The sequence below is a fragment of the Frieseomelitta varia genome, unplaced genomic scaffold (assembly GCF_011392965.1).
Source record: "Frieseomelitta varia isolate USP_RPSP 00005682 unplaced genomic scaffold, Fvar_1.2 scaffold_182, whole genome shotgun sequence".
Taxonomy (NCBI): domain Eukaryota; kingdom Metazoa; phylum Arthropoda; class Insecta; order Hymenoptera; family Apidae; genus Frieseomelitta; species Frieseomelitta varia.
Window position 1 is genome coordinate 1,119,542 of NW_025109550.1, and position 24,322 is coordinate 1,143,863.

Sequence of the window (24,322 nt, forward strand, 5' to 3'; positions counted from 1 at the left end):
GATTTACGAGCGAACAGGGTGGCTAGCGTAGCTCGCTCGCGGTAAACTCACCACGAGAGTCGCCACCTTGCTTTCACGTGGACAAAATCACGGCGACGACGAACGCTCTAACGTGCTCCTTTTACGAGCCAATAAATCGCCATCTATCGATCCGACGTCTCGCGTCCCCTCGGGAGCGTAATATCCGCGACGTAATTTAACACCTGTCGTAATTTACGGTCGTTGTGCAAATTAGGATTGTTAGTTAGTCAATCGGTTGTTCGCAGTCCTGGAGTTTTGCAACGGAGCCTCGGAGCGGCCGTGATGGTTTTCGGTAGCCTCGCAGGGAACACTTTTGCTTTTTGCTGACCTTTATTTGGAGATAATGAGAGCTGTGAACTTTAAGGATGATTGCACGGCCAAGTGTTGATTATATTCGGACACTTGTTAATGCCAGTCGATCCGTGATTATCCTCGGCGAGAGTTGTACGTAATTTCTTTTTTCTTTTTTTCTTCCGCTTTTTTATCATAAGTATAATTTTTTTTCTTTCCTCTCCGGACGATGGAAGGTGAATCTTGGGTTTTATAGAATGAGGTATCCTAAGGTTTCACTGTATTTGAATGCAGATTATTAAATCATTCGGATTCTGTTGAGCATTTCGATGCTTATTTATTAGATATTGCATATATATCCTCGATTACTTGTCATTTTGTGTAATCACAATGTCACGTTAACTCCGTCGAGTCGATACCGATTTTTTCAACTGAAAGAGAGTACTCGCGATGAGATAGAATTGAAAAATGGCTCGTCAGATAGTAGAAGCTTCTTAGATCTTCTGTCGATGATCGGAGGATCTCGATGGCCCAGTTCACGCCCAAACGATCGCGCCGCGCTGTTGCCACAGAGGATATCGCGCCCTTGAAGATGCTCGTTTAGCATTCAGAGCGGCGCTCTGCGACGCTCACGTACCGATCTTTTCAGAACGATCGATCTTGCGCAAACGCGGAGCCACCGATTGACGCAACCTGCAAATTCTCTCCAAACTCGCCGCTCTTGGCAGTCCGTAGACCGAATCCAATTCGCGCGACAGAAAAAAAAAGGGAGGAGAAAAAAAAAAGGAAACCGATTTCTGAGCGCGACCGCTTCTTTTCGACGTTTCAAAGACGAAACGTCTGGCCGAAATCGGTGGCATTCGCTGGAAACGACGTGTGACGAGTTACGCGTGAAATCGTCCCAACTTCTTGTCCGCTGTCTTGAATACCCTCGGCGGAACGGTCGCGCGCCTCGTGGTCCCATTTGCATGCGACACGACCGAGGCAGTTAATCACTCGCGATGGTCTGTACGATAAATTTGAGAATTATTTATTAAGGAAAATCGTACGAAGGCAAGCTCCGGCGTTTCTGAGTTTCGAATCCTTGGAATGTCGATCAATCCATTTTTAAAACACGTGCAACATCCACTGAAACTTAAATATCTGAAACTTAAACGGTTTCAGAAGCATTAGAGTCAAGAAAATAGAGAAACTTTGTGGCACGAAAAATTATTTAAATCTTCAAAAATACACTGTTATTACGTCTATGAAGTGTCTAACGAGAGTTATAAATTGGTCATTTTGATCAGTTTGGAGCACGATTCACGGAATCGACACTCTTCTCCTATATTCCGGCTTTCACCGGAAGTACGTGGCAGAGACCAGGCGCTCGCTTCACCTCGTAAATAAACGATCTCGGGATTGCGTCGTCCCGTTGCCTGCTCAATCCGCTCGTCCGCGAGACAATCACCATCCTCGCGACCACCGGTGCTTCTCTTCGTTAGTCACGCGAGGTTGGGATGAAATATCGATCGCCAAGGCGCTTGTGGAAAGCGTTCCTCCAAACGATTATCACGCGGCGATCGAGATTCACGCGAGCAGCCACGGATCCCCGTGGACGATCCACGATGTGCCTGGTGTGCATCATCGTGGATGATCTTTCGCGTCTTTCATCAGCTAGGTAGGATCGTGTAGCGAGGAAACTCGGCGGTATTGTTCTCCCGAGATAAACTCGTGCAACGATAACCCGATATCGAATGAACTGTTGAAAATTCACGTATTCTGTATTTATTAGTCGAGGATCTCTGCTGTCTTATCGAAGATGAAAGCTGGTTATAATGGATTTAGAACGCTAGGGTAAGAAGATTTGAAGAAGTTTTAATGATAGAGAATAACTACGAATAATAATTAGATAAAGGATAATTATAACAAGAATTACTTATTTTATTTATACGTATACGATACAGTAATGTTAAAGTGGGCTACAAAAGATAACTTCGGAAGCAATGTTGCTCCGCGTGAAAAGTATCTGCAGTTCCGATTCCAGGTTTAAATCGATGATAGATAACATCCGTAACATCTGACCGTGTTACGCCATCGCGACACTCGATCTCGCGGACGTGGATATTCATTATCCACCCTTGGCCACCGTTGGTTCCGTACCGCCAGGTGAAATTTGATCCGAGCGCGTGGATTCTTTCGTTCGGGGACATAATAGGGAACGTAGGTAGAGAACGATCGCAGATTACAGCTGGGATTAAGCAACAGTTCGGTAGCGGTTCGATAAACAATCGGTGGCACACTCGCCGGAGTCTAACAATTTATCGCGGCCCCGTTGCGAAACCAGCCAGCCGATTCTATCGATCGATCGTTCGACATTTTCCATGCACTTTCCTCGCCCCCCTCCCACCGGGTCGTTGAATATGATCAAGCAATTAAATTCATCTCGCGAGTAATGGCATGCGCGCGGCCTTTGCGCTGCGACAACATCCGTGGCAAGACATTTTCCAGGCGCACGCAACGAATAAATCACCGGGTCTCCGGCTATCGATCACGCTCCGAGAACCTCCCAGAGAACTCTCTTTCTCTTTCTCTCTCTCCGAGAGATAATCTTTGGACTTTTGTTCCTTTTCGGGGAACAGAGTTTCGACGAGAATCTCTTCTGATTCGGTGTCTCCGTGTGTATATTCTTTCACCAACTTGTCCCATCTCGCGAGTCAATCGAATTTGAATATCGCGATCGTATAGATCGGACACGATTCAAGGCAAAATCACGCGCAATATGCTGTTATATATCACTTCTCATACCACCGAGGAAGATCGGTGGAGAAAAAGGAGGTGGAAGCGTGCGATACTGCCAGAGCGTAATGCTTTTCCATTCATTGGGAGCAGCGTTTTCTCGCGGCTCGATCAGCCACTCGACAAATAATTCCTGTGTATCGAGCGGTTTCTTCTCTTCGATCTTTTCTTGCGTGCACACTCGTCTTGAAAGAGAATACACGCGATATTGGCGCGGCGTGTTGTACGCTCGACACGACGCGGCCCCGCTCGATCGCGCTCGTATCTCTCTTGGCTATTGGAGCGCGATTCGCCCATGCATCAATCCACACGCATGCTGGGCTATCCGAGGCTCGGATCCGTGGAACACCGACGGCTAATGTAAGCAAATAGCTCGCGCGCAGACAAATTCCCCCGCGACCATATCGGGCCGCCGGAAAAATCGCTGACGTATGTACGAGCGTGCACCGGGCCATAAAGCGCCCCCGTGGCAAGAGAGGAGCTTCCCAGACAGGGCTACGACGACCAGGACGACCAGGTGAGACGAGCATTGAAACACTGGCTCGTCTCGCCGGGGCAAGATCGATGACTTCCTGAAGCTTCGGAATGCTTCGTATTTCTAGCTACGAGTAGCTTCGGTTGCCGGGGGAACGCTCTTGCGTTTCAACGAGATTCGTTGATTTCTGTTGAGAGGATTTGATTGGAGTTTCAGTGGATGAACAGATTGGGAATGTAGAATATTCGTCTGAGACTTTTACAGAAGTCTCTTTCCCTCAGGCGTGTGTAAAATTAATTAATTTAATTTGAGTCGTGTAGAGTCAAGAGGATGATTCTGTTCGATTATTTAAACTGATCTTGTAAAAAAAAAAAAAAAAGATTGCGTGACGATCGAATTGGCCTTATTTTGATAAGCGCGGTGCCTCCAGTTTGACAGTCGTGAAATCAGTTTTTTTCCGAAGATGGGACTTAGGGTGGCGCATTTCATGATTTTTGGTGACACAGAGCAGGTTAATTAGAGTAAAAGTAAGTACTAGAGTTATTATTATTATTATTTTTATTTATTAGAGTAAGTTATTTTTTTCTCTTTTTTTAATATTCTTTTTCTATGTTTACTATTTACTAAACACGTTTTTATTATTAAAATAATTTAGTGGCGCATCGAAGTTCACTTTGGCACGAGAAAAAACCTCTGCTCTACATCATGTACCAGATGGGAGAAAAATTGTGAAAGTTCAAACGCGTGTAAAATCATTAATGGTATTCCTTATATTTAACTTTGAACATTGAACGCTTTGTTGAACGAAATATTAGGACCTTTTTAAATTTTTGTCGTTCAAGCCCAATAGAACGTTCATAAAATGGTCAACGTTCAATAAAATGGTAAAAAAGAAAAATTGCACAGCGAGTTTTAAGGAATTCTTGAGAAGGAGAGATTCTAATCTTCAATATGATAGTGGTCTAGTAACGAAAAAAAAAAATTTAAAACAAAAGTAAATTGAAAACAAAAATTTAAAACAAAAGTAAATTGAAAACAAAAATTGAAAACAAAAGTATCCCACCAGCTACACGACATGGTCATCCTGGACTACAAAGTCATGTCAGTTTAAACCATCGATTAAATTTTCACTGTCACTATGCTCTTCAACTTTCGTCTAATTTTTATTCAACACGCTGTTTTGTACACTTTTATGACACACACACAGCAGATGAAAAATAATCCAATTCCAGTGAGCAGTGAATAAAAATAGATGCAAGGATTCTGAGAAGAATACACGAGACTTTATTCCCAGAGCTCGATCGAACGGACGAATGTAGTCTATGTGCCATAAATTAGATGCATGCTCGTCGCTATGCAGCCTTTTGCCATTTTATCGCTTCGGATAGAAGTAACAGACTGGTGATAATCAATTGCGTGCCGTATAATACTATGCCTCGTACGTAAAGAAGAATAAATTACGATGTTGCCCGTGCACGTGTGCTCAGATCAGGAAGTACTGACTACGTCGGCGTGTATTGTTCCTTAACCGTGAATCAGAAAACATGCGCCTTTATAACTTATGTTTATTCAACAACTTTTTCATTCAGCTTCACGCTCCAGATTCGCGGCCTTTGTGGATCGAGTCACGCATTAGTTATCAGTAATAAAATACCAGCGAATAGATCCTTTGATTTCCCACTCCGTTTCGCCGAAAAGAAAACAAAAGTAGAAAATAGAGAGTACGAGCACTGGCGTCGATTCAATCTAGAGAATTTGATCGAAAGGAAAAAAAAAAAAAAAAAGAAGAACAGAAGAAAATTTCCGAGAAAAGATTTACGCAATGCGGAATTCCAGTTTATCGATTATTTTAAGGAAAACGAACGTCGCGTCACGTTCGACCGCGAAGCGATCGATCCCGAAGAGTTGTTCGAGCTGTTAAATCGACGCACGATCGAATTCAAATGCGAAGCAAATTACTAACGAAGTTGTCACGAACTGACAATGAGTATATTGCCGAGAAAATAGAGCAGTCCTGCGCCTAACGCCAGCGAGACGAACCAACGAAATCGCGACGGTGCATCAGCATACAATGACGTTCGTTCATTGTTCTTGCAGTTAGGAACTGTCGACGCGCGATCTGCAATTCAATCCGGTATGCCGTAGGACATGGAAGCATCCAGAGTCGTAAAAGCACGTGAAACCGCGTGAACGGTCGAATGACGAGGCACTAAAGTCTGTCTGCAACACTTGACACGTTTCGACGATCGCAAGACCCGATTTCGCTTCGGGCAAGAGTGCTCTGTCTAGTCAGGGAATTTTACATCTGTTCCGTTCTGCTCGGTGGAAAAATATTTCAAGGCTGAAGTACGATAATCGAAGCAGTTGATAGGACAATTGACTTACATGAATTTTTCAGAAATCGAACGGTTAATTCTAATTACAAGATTACAGGTTTCGTATAATGGCGCTTAGATTGGATGAAGATGGTGCTTAGATTAGCAGCTCGTTTTATTCCATTCCCTCTGTTTCGTCGAATTTAGAAAACAAAGGATTCGTTTCTTCGAATAGAAGAAGATTAAAGATTTTTGTTTCAATCAGTTGTGCAATTGAATGACAACTCGTACACTCCAGTTCTTTGATACATGGTCCTAAGTAAAATCCAAGAGAAGAAGTGAATGTCAACGTAGATAGAAAAGTGTTCTAAGTAACCTGCGTCTCTAATTCAATTTCTCTATCGCGTTCGATTGAACCGTGCCGCAATCGCGACGTCCGATCTACGGCGCGACGCAACGCTACTCGAACTCGAAACGAAAACGAGAGTGGCACCGACGTTCAGCATGCAGAGCGCACGTCAGCCAAGGTCTCCGCGGCGGCGTGACGTCAGAAACAGTGTTCGTCGATTTTCAGCGATCCCGTTTCAACTGAGTTTCCCTGGACGTTCGCCAAAAATCCCCTCCGATCTCTCAGCCATCTCTCTCTTCTCAGCCCTCTCCTACTCCACCAATTGAGAAAATTCGATCAGACGTAAAGTGGGAAAATTGAAAAAATTTTAAAGACTCGTGCATTGCGTCGCGTTCCACAAGTTGTCAAGTTCGTTTATCTCTGTCTATCATCAATCGTTGTTGGATGTACGAGAATGGTAATTCTTCTACATTTTTACAAGTGCTTAGACATAGTTTATAGAGACAGAGGACAAGAGACGCGGCTGACGAATCTTATCGTAATTGTTCTACTCTAATTGAACAACCTAGTCTATTGTTTGTTAAAGTTAAGAGTATATGGGCAGTCACGAAGACAATTTAACTTTCAATATTGATTTATTTAAAAAAAAAAAATCAATTAAACCTAGACACTAGTAACGATAAACGATCGTTTCGTAACTGCAATATTCTCCAAGACTCAACGAAGTCGAATTTCAGCGTTCGCTGCCGATCTACTCGAGATCTACGAACGAGAAGTCAGTCAGAAGCTGATAAACGAGGATCACAGCGTGAGGGAGGGATCGATCACTGGAACATCGATCGTGCCGCGTGGTCAATGATGCGTGGCAACGAGCCGAGGCGATCGAACAAAAGCGCGAGTGCACGAAGAACGTGCTAGTCTCGCGTGACGGCGGTCACCGAGAGACAGCTGGAAATAGCAGCGAGGATCTAGATAAATCGTTACGTGGAACGGCCTTTATCGTTCGGCTGAATAACCGGAGGAGAACGCGATTTCCCGGCGTGACGAGCGCTTGGTCGCGGACAGGTGGTACCACTGGGTGCCAGCCGACGGAATTCAGAGCGAACCAGACGATTCACGGGTCGAGTCATCCCCGGCTGTGGGAAGCATCTTCAGAATTTTTCGAAAGGCAGCAGGATGATGACGCGCGTTCCGCGAACCGGCGCTTGCTCGAATCGCGCGTGTATCAGGGTCACGATGCCTCCGTCACGCGCTCTCGGGGAAACGCCCGCGGATTTACGCATCGAATTGCGGTTTTTTTCGCAGTTAAGGCTCTGACTGATTTCCCTCACTGTGGCTCGAGTAACTCACACACGAGCGTAAAAGGAAGCGAAAGTAGTGAAACACAAAGAGATCGTTTTCAGAATTGATTCTGAACTCGTTCGACGTTAATTAGTCGATTTATTCAATCAACTTATACAAACGTGAGTTTTTAGTATCTGCGAGAAGTAGAGGGAATCAACGAACTGTCCGTCATCCAAGTAGTTCGGACAAAATAAAAAGTTCCACCGTGATATTACGAATTCAAATAACGCGCGAAATATCGTGATGTCGTCGATTTATTTATTAGTATTAAGAGACAGACAGCGAGGAATAATTTACGACACGAGCAGAGTAATTGGTCGCGGTGTTGCAAAAAGTTTTTCGGTACAAATATCTTGACTGTCCTTCCAATACGCGTAAAGATCCCAATCTCGAGCATCAATCAAACCTCGTCACAAATTTCAGAGAGTTATTAAGCGCTATAGTCTCTTATTATACAACCACGAACGATCGAGCATTAAGTTTCCCTTAATCACCACCAATTCAAGACGTGTTTACATAATCCCAGTCTTCGTCTCATTGTTCATCCACGGGCGCGTTGAAAAAAAATCGACAGTCGCGTATCTGGTGAAAATTACTTCAACCTCGAAGCGGATACTCCCCTCTAATCGCGTTAACTTGGCACGTCATTCGTCTGTCGGCTCGCGAAAGCAGATATTTGCAAATTCACTTAGCTCGGTCGCGCGATGTCGCACGCTATTTGAGTACGACTGTCCGTAAAATCGTGACTTTGATCATTTCTTATTCCTTAATTTTTATTTTTATTCTTTTCCTAATTTCTATAAAAAAGCAACTTTTAGATTTCTTGTATAATCAATTGCACTCAAACTTCTTCTCGACTATAGCTTTAACAGCTTTTTGTTGCTAACAGCAATTTTGACAGTGCTTGAGAGGAGTATCTGGTGAAAATTACTTCAACCTCGAGGCGGATACTCTCTTCTAATCTCCTAAAATCGTAATTTTGATCATTTCTTATTTTCTAATTTTTATTTTTATTCTTTTCTTAGTTTCTATAAAAATTGCAACTATAAAAGAACAACTTTTAGACTTCTTATATAATCAATTGCACTCAAATTTCTTTAAAGCTTTAACAGCTTTTTGTTGCTAACAGCAATTTTGACAGTGCTTGAGAGGAGTATCTGGTGAAAATTACTTCAACCTCGAGGCAGCTACTCTCTTCTAATCCCCTAAAATCGTAATTTTGATCATTTCTTATTTTCTAATTTTTATTTTTATTCTTTTCTTAGTTTCTATACAAATTGCAACTATAAAAGAGCAACTTTTAGACTTCTTATATAATCAATTGCACTCAAATTTCTTTAAAGCTTTAACAGCTTTTTGTTGCTAACAGTAACTTTAACAGTGCTTGAGGGGAGTACTTCGAGGAGTTAAATTTCAAGTTCCGTAGGTTTAGATTTAGGCTAGATTTGAGTTAGGTTTAGGTTTCTCATTTAATCCATTGCACTCGAACATTTTCTCGACTAAAGCTTGCCCGAGAGAAATAATTGGAATCTATAGAGTAAAATTTCAAGTTCATAGATTCAGATTAGGTTTAGACTACGTTTAGGTCAGGTATAGGTTTATATTAAGTTTACACGCTGATCAAGTTCTCTACTAAAAAAAAAAAAAAAAGAAAAAAACAAATGTAGTAACTCCAACAACCTGGTTAGTCAACCACGCTACTTCCTCGCGACCGGCCCTTTCAACATACGCTCGCGTTACGCGAGCAAAGGTCGCGACGATTCGCGGAACGCGATCGACCAACATGTCCATCGAAAATTAAATTCGCAGAAACGTAAATTTCCTCTGTTTCTAGAATCTAGAAGCCGGCTAAACTGGCCCCGAGAAGCCGTGTTTACAATCGGCGAGTCGAAAAGGGGGCGCCGATCGGCCGGTCGTCGCTCGATTCTCGTCACGTGCGGGAAACCATCGGCATGCTCGCGTTTTTTTTTTTTCCCCCAGCAATCCGCTCGAGGAAATTGTTCCCGCGGCGAACACGCCGTGCCAATCGCATTCCCGACGCCGGCTCGAGGATACGTTGCCCGTGTTCGGCGCGCGGCGAAATTGATCGACGCTGCAAATCGCCCCGCGCCTCGGCCTCAACGATTTTCAGCGAAGCAGACCGAAATGGCCGGTTGGGAAAATTCGCCAGGCGATACTTGGAACTGGTCGATCGGCGATTAACACGAATATGGATGCGTGCATGGTAGAGCGAGCAACGATTTCGAAGTTAATAACGAGACTCCGCGCTGGTTCTCGATGTACTTGTCTGGATGGAGTGCGAGGATAGTTGTACTTTCTTGAATACGCTTTTAGAAGTGTCAGGCTACCGAAGTAGCCTGTCGACAATTTAAACTTTTTGTCGGTTCTGTTCTTTCCCCTCTATCTCGTCGGGAGTAAGTATATATCGTGGTTTTGTAACTGACGGCGTTCGTGTCAAGAACTGGAATTTAATAACATTCGAAGAGACTGATACTTCTGTATTTAAAGTTCTATTTTTGCAGTTCGAAAGGTGAATTCTCTCGAAATCGTTTCTTCGTAAATTGTCGATCTTGGACTTACTACGTATAATGTTGTTATTATATTTATATTTATTATCTTAATGTTTCGATTATATTAATATTTAATGTTTAATACTATACTTCCTTTTAAGATCCTCTATCAGTACAATTTACGGTACAGTACGTCATTATACACAGTATAATTACGGTCGTCGTAAATATCGTGATCATAATGTTTCCTGTAATGTATTCATAAAATCACTCATTCATTCTGAAACACTCCGATATACAAGCGATATTACATATCGTACGATACAACATAATTACGATTGTCATAAACGCTTCTCGCAAACGCGCAACGTAACATCTTCGCGAAGGCCAAAAGTTGGGACGGTTGGGCGAGTCGGCTACACTCGTTTCGACAGATTTCCCGAGCCTATTCAAAGGAACGTTTCGTCGTATTTTTCATCGACAATTTGTTAAGCTTTCCCGCGCTTGGCTGACCGCGTTCACGATCACGGACAAACGTTCTCATTCTCCTCAGTGTTTCTATATGTATATGTATATATATATATATATATATATATATATATATATATATATATATATATATATATATACATATATGGCGTTACAAATCGGTTCGGGATTCCGGGCGTGCCGACTGATTTGCGCTAATCTCACGGCCTGCTCGCGACCGATTTGTCGCGGCGAGCCATTTACGGCTCGACAGCCGCGTGGAACTGTTGTTTTTTTCCTCCTCGCTTTCCGTCGATTCCGATTTTCTGGCGTTCGCCAACCGGACCAGTCGAGGAAAGAAAAAAAAAAAGGAAGAAAAAAAGAAAAAAAGAAGAGGAAAGGGGGAAAAACGAAGGAAAGTCTCAGAAACACGGCGGACCACGCGCCTGTTGCGTAAATCGTTCCTCGCGAATCCCGTTGTCCACCTCGTTTGCTCTCTACGGTCAAGAGTTGCGTGAAACGCGGCTCTGCTCTCCAACCCTCGCGTTCCTTCACAGCGGACCACGATCGATCGATTTGGGGATGTAGGTTGTATGACAGGTTGTGGGAACCAGGCTCTTTCAGTCGAGTTGTTTTTACGCCAGTCTCGAAACAAATTTCCGATGCAAATTGGAACATCAACGTACATGTATATCAGATTCGTTTCACTCGGGCATGCACCTGATTTCGAAATTTATGGAATTTCAATTCAATTCTTTCCGATCGAGCACGTGTAACCTTACACGTGGTGCTTCCTCTTTGAGTCTGTTGCAATCGAACGAAGAGGAAAGCTTTACCTGATACACGCGGGATTATCGGTAGCCGGATGATTCATCGATGACAGGCGCACGAGTAATCTGAACGCATTATTGAAGCGTGAATTTTTGGGTCACGCATCGAGACGGTGAACACTCACTGTGGATGATAGTCTCGATCCCATTTGGAACGAGTACCGCTATGGGAGCTTTTGGGTTTCAAACCGTTACCCGCCCGCCCACGTGGATGCGTCAGGTGAAGAACAGAGTTAGAACCATTCCAGTTTTCGACGACACTTGCGTCATTGAGTCATATTAAGGAATCGAATTTATATTTCTACCACTAAGATTCCTAGAGACCTTTGATTTTATTAGATTTGGTGTTTCGGTGATGATGCAAACGTCACTGATAAGTTTGGCATTTATCGGCACGTGACAAAAATGAAGACCATTTTAAATATACAAAGAAATATACAGAGATGGACAAAATTCCGGTGAGAAATTACTGTTGCTTTAAAACAAAATCGTACATCGATCCAGTTGATGTTATTTTAAAGCGTGAAACCTCTGCTTTATTGATCTTGAATTCATTTTATCCAAAGACGTTTTTAAGTAATGGTGCCGTACTTTCGTTCTCGGAAACTATATATATTTAAAATCGTTGAAAAATTTCATGATAAGATTTATCATAATCTCGAAGATTGACATTTTTTCTTTATATCAACTTGCACAATTTACCTTGTCATTTCTTTTCGCCATTTTATCGATCATCAAAGTTGAAAGACCATAGTTCAAAAAATCCGCGTGCTTTGCCAATTAATCTTAATCTTCGAAGTTCAATAAAATAGCAAAAAAAAAAAAAAAAAATTGGACAGCTCTTTTAAGAGGTCGTTGTAAAAAGAAGACTTTAAGACTACGGTAGATTTTATCACGAGAAAAAATTTTCAACCTTTCCCAAGGCATTAGAATCTTCACGATATTTGAAAACAAAAGTATCTTTGCTTTTCCACCTGCTACATGATTTGAACATGTATCAGGTGCATCAAACATCTTTGAAAAAGAAAGAAACAAACTTAAGACTGTCACACCATTGTTTCCTTATGCGTATCGCGCAATTTTTCATCAAACGTGCGGATACTTTCGTCCATATCTGGAACAAAACGAAACGGAAGAGCCTGGCGCTCTGCGCAGGAAAGACACTCGATTAGCGACTAGTCGAGAGCTCGGCGCGAGCAGCGAGACAGAGAAAGAAGGGTCGCCGGCGTCGTAAATTAGTTCACGATGCGCCGCTTTCCAGTCGGTTTTATCGTCGGCCGACAGGCGTTTAACTTTACGAGCAGCCGCGCCGCGTACAACGCTCCATCTTCAACGCGTTGCCACCCTGTTGCCACCCTTTCGTGTATTCTGCCTCCGTTCCTCGACCTTCCACTCCTAGACAGAGGCATGCTAATTCTCGTGACACGCGTAACATTAAACCCTGACGTTTAATCCTCCGAAGAATTCACTCGCGGCCTGAGCGTGTCTGGCCCGAACCTTTGTACGCACGGCGAACGATGCCTTTCGACTGATGTTAAAACTTGATGTTAAATTGTCACCTCAATCTCTCTGGTTGAGAAATTAAGCTGACGATACTTTTTGTCACGTAGATGAGACTTGGTTTATTATTATTTTTTTTTTTTTCACCGAAAATCGAATGCGAAATTTCATTCGCACACCAGTGCGTGACGTCGGCTCGCCTTCCGCGAGATTCGTACGAATTCGTATGACGCACGCTGCCGGACGTGTTAATGGATGAAACCAACAGTGGGAATTTCGTGTTTGAAAATAAACACGCGCGAAACTTCGGGAACCGAAAGTTTAAGATCCAGACAGTTTCACGACCGTCTGACCGTCCTCTTCTCTCTTCTGTTCGCAGTCGTTCTTCGGGCGCACCTACAACAACTTAGGCAGCATCTCCGAGTGCAAGAATGGCGGCATGTGCGTGATCAACAAGAAGAACCGCACGGCGTGCAAGGCGTGCCGGCTGCGAAAATGCCTTATGGTCGGGATGTCGAAGTCGGGCTCGCGGTACGGGCGCCGCTCCAACTGGTTCAAGATCCACTGTCTGCTACAGGAGCAGACGAACGGAAGCCAAAGCGGGACGCCGGGAACGGTTTCGCCGTTTGGGCCGGGTTTCCTACCGGGATTCCTCCCTCAGACACCGCCGCAGCAGGGCAGCGCGGCGTACAGGGACGGCAAAGACCGTGCCTCACCTAGTCAGGAAGACCTTGCGCTCCAGTCGCATCTGTTGCACGTGGCGATGCTGAAACAGGAGCACGAGAGGGAGAACAGGTCTCCGCATCCGGACGATGTTGCCCTTCAGAACCAGCTTCGTTTGCTCGCCTGGCAGAAGGAACGCGAGAGAGTCGGTGAAAATGCTCAGCTTCCTGGTACGCCATCCAGGGAAACGACACCTTCGCCGTTTTACAAGCAGCAGCAACAGCAACAGCAACCACAACAACAACAACAGCAACAACAGCCAGGCTTCACGATGAACTTTGCTCAGAGAGAAGGCGTGTGCGTGCCAAGTAGTCCAGCGGACGTGCTCAGACCGTTTCTGCCGACGTTCAAAAGGTCGGTCACACCGAGCGACAGCGAAACGTCTTCGATAAACGGCGGCGACGTCTCTCAGGACACCGAATCGAGGAGTAACTCGGTGCTGAGTTACTTCAAGGCCAGCGCCGCGTCACCGACGTTGTCCGAACGGGACTTCCCGCCCAGGAAAATCAACGCCACGGTCACTTTGACGACGGCGTACCATCTTCACCACGGTCTAGGCATGGTATATCCGCCACCTGGTCTAGTCACGCCGGCAACGTCTCAGCATTCGCCGAGAGGCGGTGATCTGCTACTCGTCAGTCCAAGCCCAGGCGGTCTAGCTGTGGAGCAGCAGGAGCCGATAGATCTCAGCGTCAGATCGAGCAGGAATTCACCGAGACCGAGTCACCCGTCCGAGGAGGACAACAGATCGAACGACAACGCTAGCCCGACGAAGGACGAGGCCACGACCAAGAGCAAGCCGTTGGATCTGACGTTAGGCGTGAAGAGGCCCGAGCTACCTCTGTCGCTATGACGACTTTCATAGCAACCCGCGGTGAATTGGCCCCAAAGGCTTCGCTAGCATCAGCCGACTTGCTACCGAGGCCGTTGGAAGGGTCGTTGTTGGAGGGATCGAGCAAGGTTTGTTGAATGGACACGAACATACGCGAAAATATACGGGGGAAGTTACGAGGTAATCGTACAACAGAATGACGATTACCTGAAACCCATCACGAAAATGTGTTCAAATTTGTACATAGGTATCAAAATCATTGTGACATTAATTTATTACGTGCGAGTACCGTTCGCGAGTACCTCCGTATCATTGTTTAATACTTTGCTCCTATGCAGTGAATCACGCATTATATATCGAGGAAGGAATAAGAGTACTAATAATAAATCGTTGTATAAAGAAACCGGAATTTATCTGCCAATGGGTTACGTCCACCTCGACGTTTCGACGACTTTTCGAATATTTTTCATAACTTTTTCCGCATACGTACAATTGTTGAACTCGCTCGATGAACTGTCGATACTGCTACTGCGAATTCTGCTCGCGATGAATTACGCGTTCGTGGCGACATGTATAGAATATGGAATTGTAACTATGCGGTAAATATCGACAGGGTATCGACGAATTTACTGGCCAACCGCATTTTCGTAAACGGTAAGTATGAGAAAATGGTTTCCCTTTTTATATGCTGACTGAACAGTTTATATCCCGTTAATAGTATGTTACATGTAATGATATAATTATATAGTATAATACATATAATTATATAATATAATACATATAATTATATAATTATATAGTATAACACATATAATTATATAATATAATACATATAATTATATAATTATATAATATATGTAATGACGTATTAATGTAATTTGACGCGCACACTGCACCAGGAAACGAGTCCAACGATTGTACGTGCTGTTCAAAATTTGCTTAATTCTACGATATATATATTTAAAAATCGCTCGAACCGAAAGTGAGAACGTAACGTGTTGGTGGTTTTCAACGTGACTTTAAAATTGCGTATACATATACCGGCCAGTAGTGCAGTGCCTTAATATAATATATGTATTTATATTTTAAATATTCTATATTATGTATGTAAACGTATCTTTGAACCGCAGGATTTTATATCTTGCTTCTTTTTTTTTTCTACGTGCGATTCATCGTTGTAAATTGTGTTCTTCCTCGAGTGGGCGTGGAGAGAGAATGAGAGAGAGAGAGAGAGAGAGAGCGAAATAGAGTGTGTGCGCGAGGAGAAGACGATTGGTAACGATAGTATCTGCGATCCTGTCACGACGAAAGGCCAGTTAATAAACGTGAACGAGAGATGGTGACGTCACGTGCATCTTGTAAATAAGCAAAAAGGGGGTGGGGAGAGGAATGAAAAAAATCACTCTTGTGCGCGTAATTAGAAGAGGGGCGGGGGGAGGGGGAATGATTGCGAATCGTCGGAGTATCGCTTTTACGCTTCCGCTTGATGTACGGGATCTCTCGGCTCGCGTAAACGGACCACAGTTTTCTTTCTTTTTTTTTTCATTCACTCGATTTCGAATCTTTTTATCAGTTTCTCTCTTTATTTTGTACATAATAGCATGTAAACGGTAAATACAAGTGGCCAGTATCCAAACATAACGCGAAATTAAATATTTTTCTTTAATCCACAAAAACGACGCCTTCCTTCCTGGTTACCCAGTGTTCTCTCTTCCTTGAGCTTGTTTGCACAGTTTGCGTAGTTGCGTAAGTAGTTCCTAGGACGGCAGACGATGTCGTTTTATCGACTGAATAATTCGACTTCAGTCGGCCAGCAAAACACGTAACAAGTGTCATCTTCTCTGCCAACGCATTCATATCTCCACGCCTCGAGATTTAGTTCCACGTTCCAAACCAAAATCGAATATCATTCGAGCGTCAGTTTCACTTTGAACGTTTGAAGCGCAAATATAGTTTTCTGTCCGAGTTCTGTCAAGTTCAAACGAACGATGGATAAGCAAGGAGACGTTCGACGAAGATACCGGACGAAGAGAACCAGGGGAAGACTCTGAAAATCCGGCAGCCGATTCACGTGTCAGCCTTGGAGGATGATGGCAGCAATGAGGACGCGATCGACGAGGTATATATAACGCGGAGCTGCCGCCAATCGTCATTGATCAATTGCAGCAGGAAGCGCGAGAGCGTTGCAAAATCGCCGAGTTACGGATACCTGCCCACGCGGCTGACCTTGCCAGGTCGAACGTTCCTTCCACGTCCGGATCTCACGCGATCGTCGTCGCCGGCAGTGTCTCTCCTCCTCGCGCCTCATCGCTTCGGCCCGCTCGTCTTCCCGCGAGACACAATCGTCGACGATGCTAATCGGCCGTGTCTTCGTACACACGAAGCGAGTTCCAACTTCTCGATAATCATTTTACGTAACACGCGAAAGCTGGACGACTCTCGCGTCCAAGAGTATTCGTAGAATATTTTTTATTTTTTTATTTTTTTCTATCCTTAGCGAAGGCACTCACATTGATCTTGATCTTGTTCCTCCGATCGATCTGAATCGTGCATCTAGAAACAGACGTAAAGAAAATTGAGTGAGTTTGGTTTGCGAACGAGAAAAGCGATGTTTAAGTCGGAGAGAAGAAGATTGATTTTTGTTGCTTAATTCTAGAATTCGCGACAAACTACGAAGGTTCATTGACAAGGAGGAGAAATTAAATCATAGTTAAATCGCGGTGATAACTTCCATCTGCGATCTTATATCTTTATATCTCCAAGCTTGAAATTCGTCGGGAGTAGTGCTTTCGCGGAAATCGGCTATAATTCAAGGCGCCGTGGCTCGTATCAGGGAAGGGAGTCATTCATTTCACGCTGTAATATATACGGGACACGAGCGGCCGCGTTCCACGCGCGCGGTAGGTATCGACGGGGGAAAAAAAACTGGTACACCCTGAAAAATCGTAGCCACGTCCGAGTCGATTTGTTCAACTTACAGCACATGTACTCGTGATATGTCAGTGGTCGTTAGTTGGCTTTCCGTTCGACTCGCTGGGGAATATTACCTAAGTGTTCGAGATCGGTTTTGTCCTATTATATAACAAACGCATTTACAAGCGGATTTGGCAAGAAGTAGCAGAGTGATCGGACGATATCAACATGGTTTCAACGTGGTTTCATTCAGATGGATCATTTTGAAAAGTCTTTTGTCTTTCTCGTCTTCTGTCACGAGACTAAAATAAAAATAGTTTAAACGAATTTCTTGTTTATTTTCTCTCGTTCTTCTTGAAAGGGCATAGGAGGTTGTTGCTATAGTATCTAAAATTATGTACAATTATATACAATTGGTGCGAGGATGGATGAAGGATGTAAGGATAAGTGAAGGTAATGGGTAAAGTGAGGAAAGGTTGTGCGCTTCGTCTCAGAGTCGCTGCCTAGACTTATCAGTGGAGCTGATGGCAGCGACCCTAGACGCTTGTTATTATGGTCACCCACCCTAGTGGTTGTTTGCTTAACATCGAAGATCGCTAGACTTCGACGCTAGGCGCACAGCCACTTGCGGCTTGTACGATTTGGTGTTCGAGACTCGTACTGGAGGAACTATTAGCCGCTACATTCTTTTTCTATCAAACGTTCAAAAACCGCGAATGTTTGGGATTATTTATAAGACTATTTAAGAAAAATCGACTCGATACTTTGTTACTGAACAGATCGCTATCGATCAGAAAACTGCCATAAAAATCCCATAAAGTTGAGATATTTCTACAATTTGTACATCTGATTGAATTAATCGGACGCGTAATCGCTCTTCTCTCTTGCCAGGCTCCTCGAGGTCCATCGTTCAAACTACCTCTGACTTATCGTTGCATCTAGATCGTCTTGAATCAATCCACATTCATCCATCTTCGTGCTAAAGATTCCGCAACCTTTCTCCAGATCATCGAGCGCTCCGAGGGGAGCAAACTCCATTCCAGTCACTCGGATAATGTCTCACGTCAGCGTAACGTCCATCGTGGAACCATGCGGAGCACCGGATCCAGGGGATAACAAACGGGCGATACTCGAGACAGAAAGAGAGAGAGAGAGAGAGAGAGAGAGAGAGAGAGAGAGGGTGCGTCAGTCACAGGCGACCGGTTGCAATAAGCGATCGTTTAGACCCGTCATCGTCATGACTCTATGCATGAGACGTTGGCCAACGTTGGCTAGCACGCAGGCACGCGATTTTGCGGCCTCTCGCCGAATGAAATATCGAGTCGAATCTCCAGCCGCTGGCCAGACGTTCGTAGATCGACGTTGGCCGCCGATCGATTCGCGCTGCGGGAGAAACTGGAGCGATCTATATCGCGACTAGTCTTCCTCGATTGGCGCTCGATCGAAAGAATCTCGTACAACTCACGATGAGCAAGATTTACAGCTTCGGAATTCCATTTGGTTTTCTTGCAATTCCGCCTCGGGGTGAGTATCGTGATCGACGTTGTCGATTGACGTTCGGCGGGACAGGTTTGTGTTGACTTTCGGGAATGCTTCGACTTCAATTTGATTAGATTTCAGCCATTGGAGTTCCAATTTAGTTTCTGCTTTTGATCGAAAATTCATTCCGCGTCTGGATGTGAAATTTAAAAATGCACTTCAGCGTCTTTTTTTCTTGTAACTAGGCTCGTCGAGAACGAGCTGAGAGTCGATCGAGAGTGTAATTCAAGCGGATGTTGACATTCCGTTGCAACTTCAGCAGACGCAGCTAGGTTCAACGTTGATGGGCTGATTTGCACAAAACAAAAACCGAAAGGCAGCTGAGACGAGGGATTCTCAGAGTCCGGTGAACGCAGCGAGCCGGAAGTCCTTTAAGATGCACAAGAGATGGCCGAGCGAGATACCTTTTCGGTGGCCATTTTCTCCATTGCGCGTTTCGAGGGAAGATCTCCTCTGCGAAAGGAGAAACGCTCGCTTAAAATGACGAGGAAACGGCGAACATAGCGCACCGCAGTGTCCGATGTCAACAGCTCTCCTGGGACCTGAAAGTCCCCATCGGAGGGAGCCATTGACTACTTACTCGCGTTCTACGCGTCTCGAATAAAAACTTGCCTTCGTGTCTCGTCTATTTTTTTCCGTCTTTTTCCTCTTCTTCTTTCATCTCCTTCCCTGTTCCCCCCCTTCCCCCTCTTTTCCTCCGCAATCGGTTTCCAGGCTAAGAGAATTAACGATCGAGGAAACTTCAGACAGAAACGAGAGAGAGAGAGAGAGAGAAGACGAGCATAATGAGTCTTAATCGATTACGACGAACGTATATACTGTCGTAACGATTGGCTGCCATAGCGCTGAGTAATGAGCCGTGTCCCACGGTGAGTATTGGTTTATCGAGCGTTGTCACGTGTACGATCGGCAAGGTTCAGTTCGGGAGATATGGAAATAATCTTTACATCTCAGTGAGATGATTTCATAAGGAAAGTTAATTACAATTTCCAAGAGTTTATCTCTTCTCCGATGCTCTTAACACGTTCGAGATAACTAGATAACTAGACTGCGAATATTTATGGAAATACCGTAAGCGGTTTAGCGAAGCTGGGACAGAGATGTTTTATACGTTACTTTTTGCGCGTCGTGTCTCTCGCGAATGCATGGGTAGTCGGCGGTTGTACCGATAGCGCAGCACACGCGAGCCGTTTAATATTTCACCGGTGTAGCCGATTGCTCCGCATGTGGATCACGTACGTGGCGGTTTGTATTATCAGCGGACTGACTAGTTGTCAGGCCGTAGCAAGAAGGCAGAAATGCCTGAATTGTGGAGTACGCTGCACAATACGTCGATTCGAAGTGTTATCGACTGGAGTCGATACTCGCACTTCTTTCTGACCGACTCGTTAACGGTCGTTATCTATCTGTCTATCAAACCGCAATTGATCTCCAGACTTTGCTCAACTCTTTCCATCCGTTCGTTAATGTCCATTATATCCATCGAATCACGATTCATTCCTAGATTTCGCTTAATTCTGACGTACTACGTGCATATTCGTGGATTCTATAAAATACTATTTCGTCAATTATTTTCAAAAGACTATATCATCGAAGTAATTCTAATCCCTCGTATAAGATTCAGTTCTCTTCGAGCAATAACAAGTACAAAGAGAAGACCAAGTATCAATCCCTCGGATCGTCCCGTAAAGAGCGACGAACGGAGGATCAAGCGAAGAGACGGTCGCGGTCCTCTGATCCAGATTTCGATAGTCAAAGGGGACGAAGCTGGTAACTGGTCCAACGACGCGTGCTACGACTTCCTGCATGTCCATATACGCGCAGGAGTGAACGACATTGCGCGGGAAATGAGAGAGAAAGAGAGAGAGAGAGAGAAAAACAAAGCAGCGAAGACGGGACCCGTGGCGTGCACGAGGAGCGTTAGGGGTTAACGAGGGCCGATCGTGCGATCGTTCGATCTTTCCCAAGAAGCAAGGCGGCCCAATTAGAAGGCACGTAAAAGCCGGGCGCATAATCAGCAATTTGTATTGTCGGGGGATAAGGTTCTTCTCCGTACGTATGTATATGTGCATCCGTCTCGTCTCCTCTCCTCTTTCTCAGTCCTCGCCTGCTCTTCTCTGCTCTCTCCTCGTCTAGATGGAACAATATCACGTGCTTGCACACGGCATCGCCTCGTTCGCAAGAAGGGACTTAATCCCTGTTTCACCGACGCCCGGCGACCGCTTCACCGGGAATAACTTCATACGCGAGACGAAGGCGAAGCGATCAGGTGGTGCGAGGGAACACGTGGGAGGAGGAGTGACCCGATGAAGCTGTGCAATCGCCAATTATCGGCAATTTGACCCGGTTATAACTCAATTTGTAGTAATGGAGAATTATCTCGTAACCCTCGTGATCGCTTCTCTCTCTCTCTCTCTCTCTCTCCTGTTTCTATTTCTTTTTAGTACAAACGGTTGCGAAGACGTGCGGTTGCTATGATGCACACTGCGATGATACCCTCGGATTTTCCATTTGATCAAGAATCGAACGTTGACAAATGTCAAAATTAATAATTTCCACAGACACAGCTTCCTCGAATCTCTTCTCGTCGGAATCGCGTCTCCTTGTGAAAATTACAGATTCTTGGATCGATAACAAGACAGAATGTAAATTTAGAGATCAAGTTGGAAACGGCAATGGCATGTTTCCCCTTACATCATAACAGCGTGTTTCAACGGCGATGGATGAGTAAGACGTCGCGGCACGGCAGAAGGGATCTTCGACGGACCGCTTTTAGCGCTTGTCGATGATCGTAAATTGGCGATCGAGCGGCGCGAACGTGCACACGGACGTGCCGTTCGAAACAGCCGGAAGAGGATGCCGCGGTGCGTGCTGCGATCGACCGCACGGTTCCTCTTCCTCGCGACCACGGCAAACCACCACTTAGACGTGGAAAAACGAAACGTCTTATTATTGAGCAAGTTCTCTCCCCCTCCCTCCTTTGCTCAAATTTTCGAGGCTAGATTGTAGCTTGCACAAAGAAATGCAGCGTCTTCAGTCTGGTTCATTGGGGATTAATCACGAGATCGAGGAAACAGCTGTGCTCGCGATTTAATGATCTCCCGTATGGTTCGGACGCGTATCAGGCGATTAGCAGAGAAGTGGACGATCTCGACTTCGTACGGGCTTCTAAATTGGGCCAGCATAGGAAACGCAGATTTTTAAAGAGTATATTTCGTATATTTTTTTCGATCGTTATTACTTTTCGTTGTTTTTCAATTACGCTTCTAAGAAACTTTGTTTCGTCAGTGGTAAGTTACGTAGTATTTCTTATTATTTCACTCTTATTTTGACAAATCTTCGTCTCTTTGTTGAAAAGAATTCAATTTTTCATTTTTTCATTTCATTTAAAACAAGTAAATCTTTCTTTTTCTTATACATATGTATCAATAAATTGTTCCTCGTTTTTCTTATAAAAAATAACCAATTTTTCTTACATGTATCATACTACTTATAATTTACTTATATGTAAATAGTAAGTCACATACTGTTTCTTATCCTACTCTTACTTTGATAAATCTTCGCTTCGTTTCTTAAAAGAATTCAATCTTTCATATTTTTCATTTCACTTATATTTAAAAAGTGTAGAATATTAAATCTTCCTTTTTTCTTATAAAGAATATTAAATTATTCCTTTTTTCTTATAAGAATATTAAATCTTCCTTTTTTTATATTAAATTATTCCTCTTTTTCTTATAAGAATATTAAATCTTCCTTTTTTCTTATAAATATCAAATCTCTTTCAATTTTTCTTAGAAGCGTAATTGATATATATATTTACTTATTTATTTATTTATTGATATATACATCAATTACGCTTCTATAAATAAATACACACAACTGTATTTATATAAATTGTTCGACACCCGTAAAGATTTCCAAATAAACACCCTAACTTTGAAACCCTAACTTTCTTGTACATGTTGACCCACATACACCAGTGTGCGCGATCGAGACAAAATCTCCGCGAGCCCGCGTGAATTTTTGGCTATGCCAAATTGTCGTGCGGCACGCGTGCCACGAAGTATCGATCATCTTCGTTCCGCTTGGTGCGCGGCTCTCCTTGTAAAGCGTGTCTGGCTGTTTCGCAAGCTCGGCGAGCTGGCCGACAGGATCGTTATGTCTGCGGCCGGTTCGCGCCCGTTGACAAATTTGACAAGACACGCAATCGATCGCTCTTAACCGGCGCTAATCGATACAGCGATCGGTTCATTAGGCGGATCTCAGGCTGCCTGGTTTCTCCCTGCGGCCGGAGCGGATCGAGCGCAACAGATATTGGCTTTTCGATCACGTCGGCTCTCACGGAAATCTCGCGATTGCGCCGCGCGCCGATCGGCCTTCCTTCTTCGACCATCTCGCGCCTCGATCGATTGAACCGCGTCTTTTCCGTCCATCTTCCACGTGGAAACAAGGTTACCGAGCCGTGGAAAACTATCCATGCTAGATCGAGATTGATAGTCAAACATGGTAGCGAAGCTTGTTCTCGTTCGCTTTTGGACAGTTCGATCGTTTCCTATTTTTTATTGAATTTCATTTGAGGTAGAATTAATGGAATTACGGGAACGTTCGATTTGCCAATGTTTTTGGAATATGTATGTATACAAAAGGAATAATAATTAATTGCGTTTTCTTTCAGTAGATGGACACGTATGTTTGTCTTGAAATTAACTTTACTTGCTTTAAATCGCGGATTCATTGTGTAGTCTGATATCTGAAATTGTTTGGCGTCGATTTCAAAGTGAAAGATCAAAGAGAAACATTTTTCATATATGTTGCAGCGGAAAAACGCTATACAAGTTTGTAAAAAATTATCTGACGTTTATGGCCTTTCGACGTGTAAGAAACCTTCAAACTATGATAATGTCAGAGTTTGGTAAATTTCAGTGCTGATGAGGTATCAAATCGTACACCAACTTTTTTGAAAGCGGATACATGAAGTTGCCTAAAAGATGGCAAAAGGTAGTCGAATAAAACGATCAGATACGTTGTCTAGTAAAGTTTTTGTTTCTCGCTTAAAGCACAGTTTTTGGCCTATATCCTATATAATAAAATAGGTTTTAGAACATGAATGATTCCTGTTAAAATATACGGATAAAAATTTCCTCAATTAAATTATTATAATTCGCGCAATTGTTCTACAAGAAATAGAAATAAGCAACTTTTGCGCAGAAAAAGTAGAATCCACGTGCAAAGAACAAAAAGTTTAAATGAAAACGTAGAGATCTCATTTATCAGGATTTCGCCAAAGAAGGTAAAGCGAGAAACCGGAGGAAAGCGTCGACGGAGACGAGCAGAAACAAGTGAAAGAGAGATCGCGGCAGGGAAGGAGCGCTCGTCTCGTCGATCGACTTTCGATTTTCTCCCCGCGCCTAATTGAGTTTCCACGCGAATTCGT

At 43.9% G+C, this 24,322-nt stretch overlaps 1 protein-coding gene across 2 annotated transcripts in view; it reads left to right on the forward strand.

Moving 5' to 3' along the window:
- The window catches only part of LOC122538874 (zygotic gap protein knirps-like), a 38,406-nt gene extending 23,229 nt beyond the window's left edge, over nt 1-15,177 (forward strand). For both annotated transcript variants that reach the window (XM_043673350.1, XM_043673351.1), the window contains one exon: nt 13,261-15,177. In XM_043673350.1, the coding sequence (XP_043529285.1) occupies nt 13,261-14,457 (1,197 nt within the window). In that variant the 3' untranslated portion in view covers nt 14,458-15,177. The remainder of the gene's footprint in view (nt 1-13,260) is intronic.
- The last annotated feature ends 9,145 nt before the right edge of the window (nt 15,178-24,322 follow it).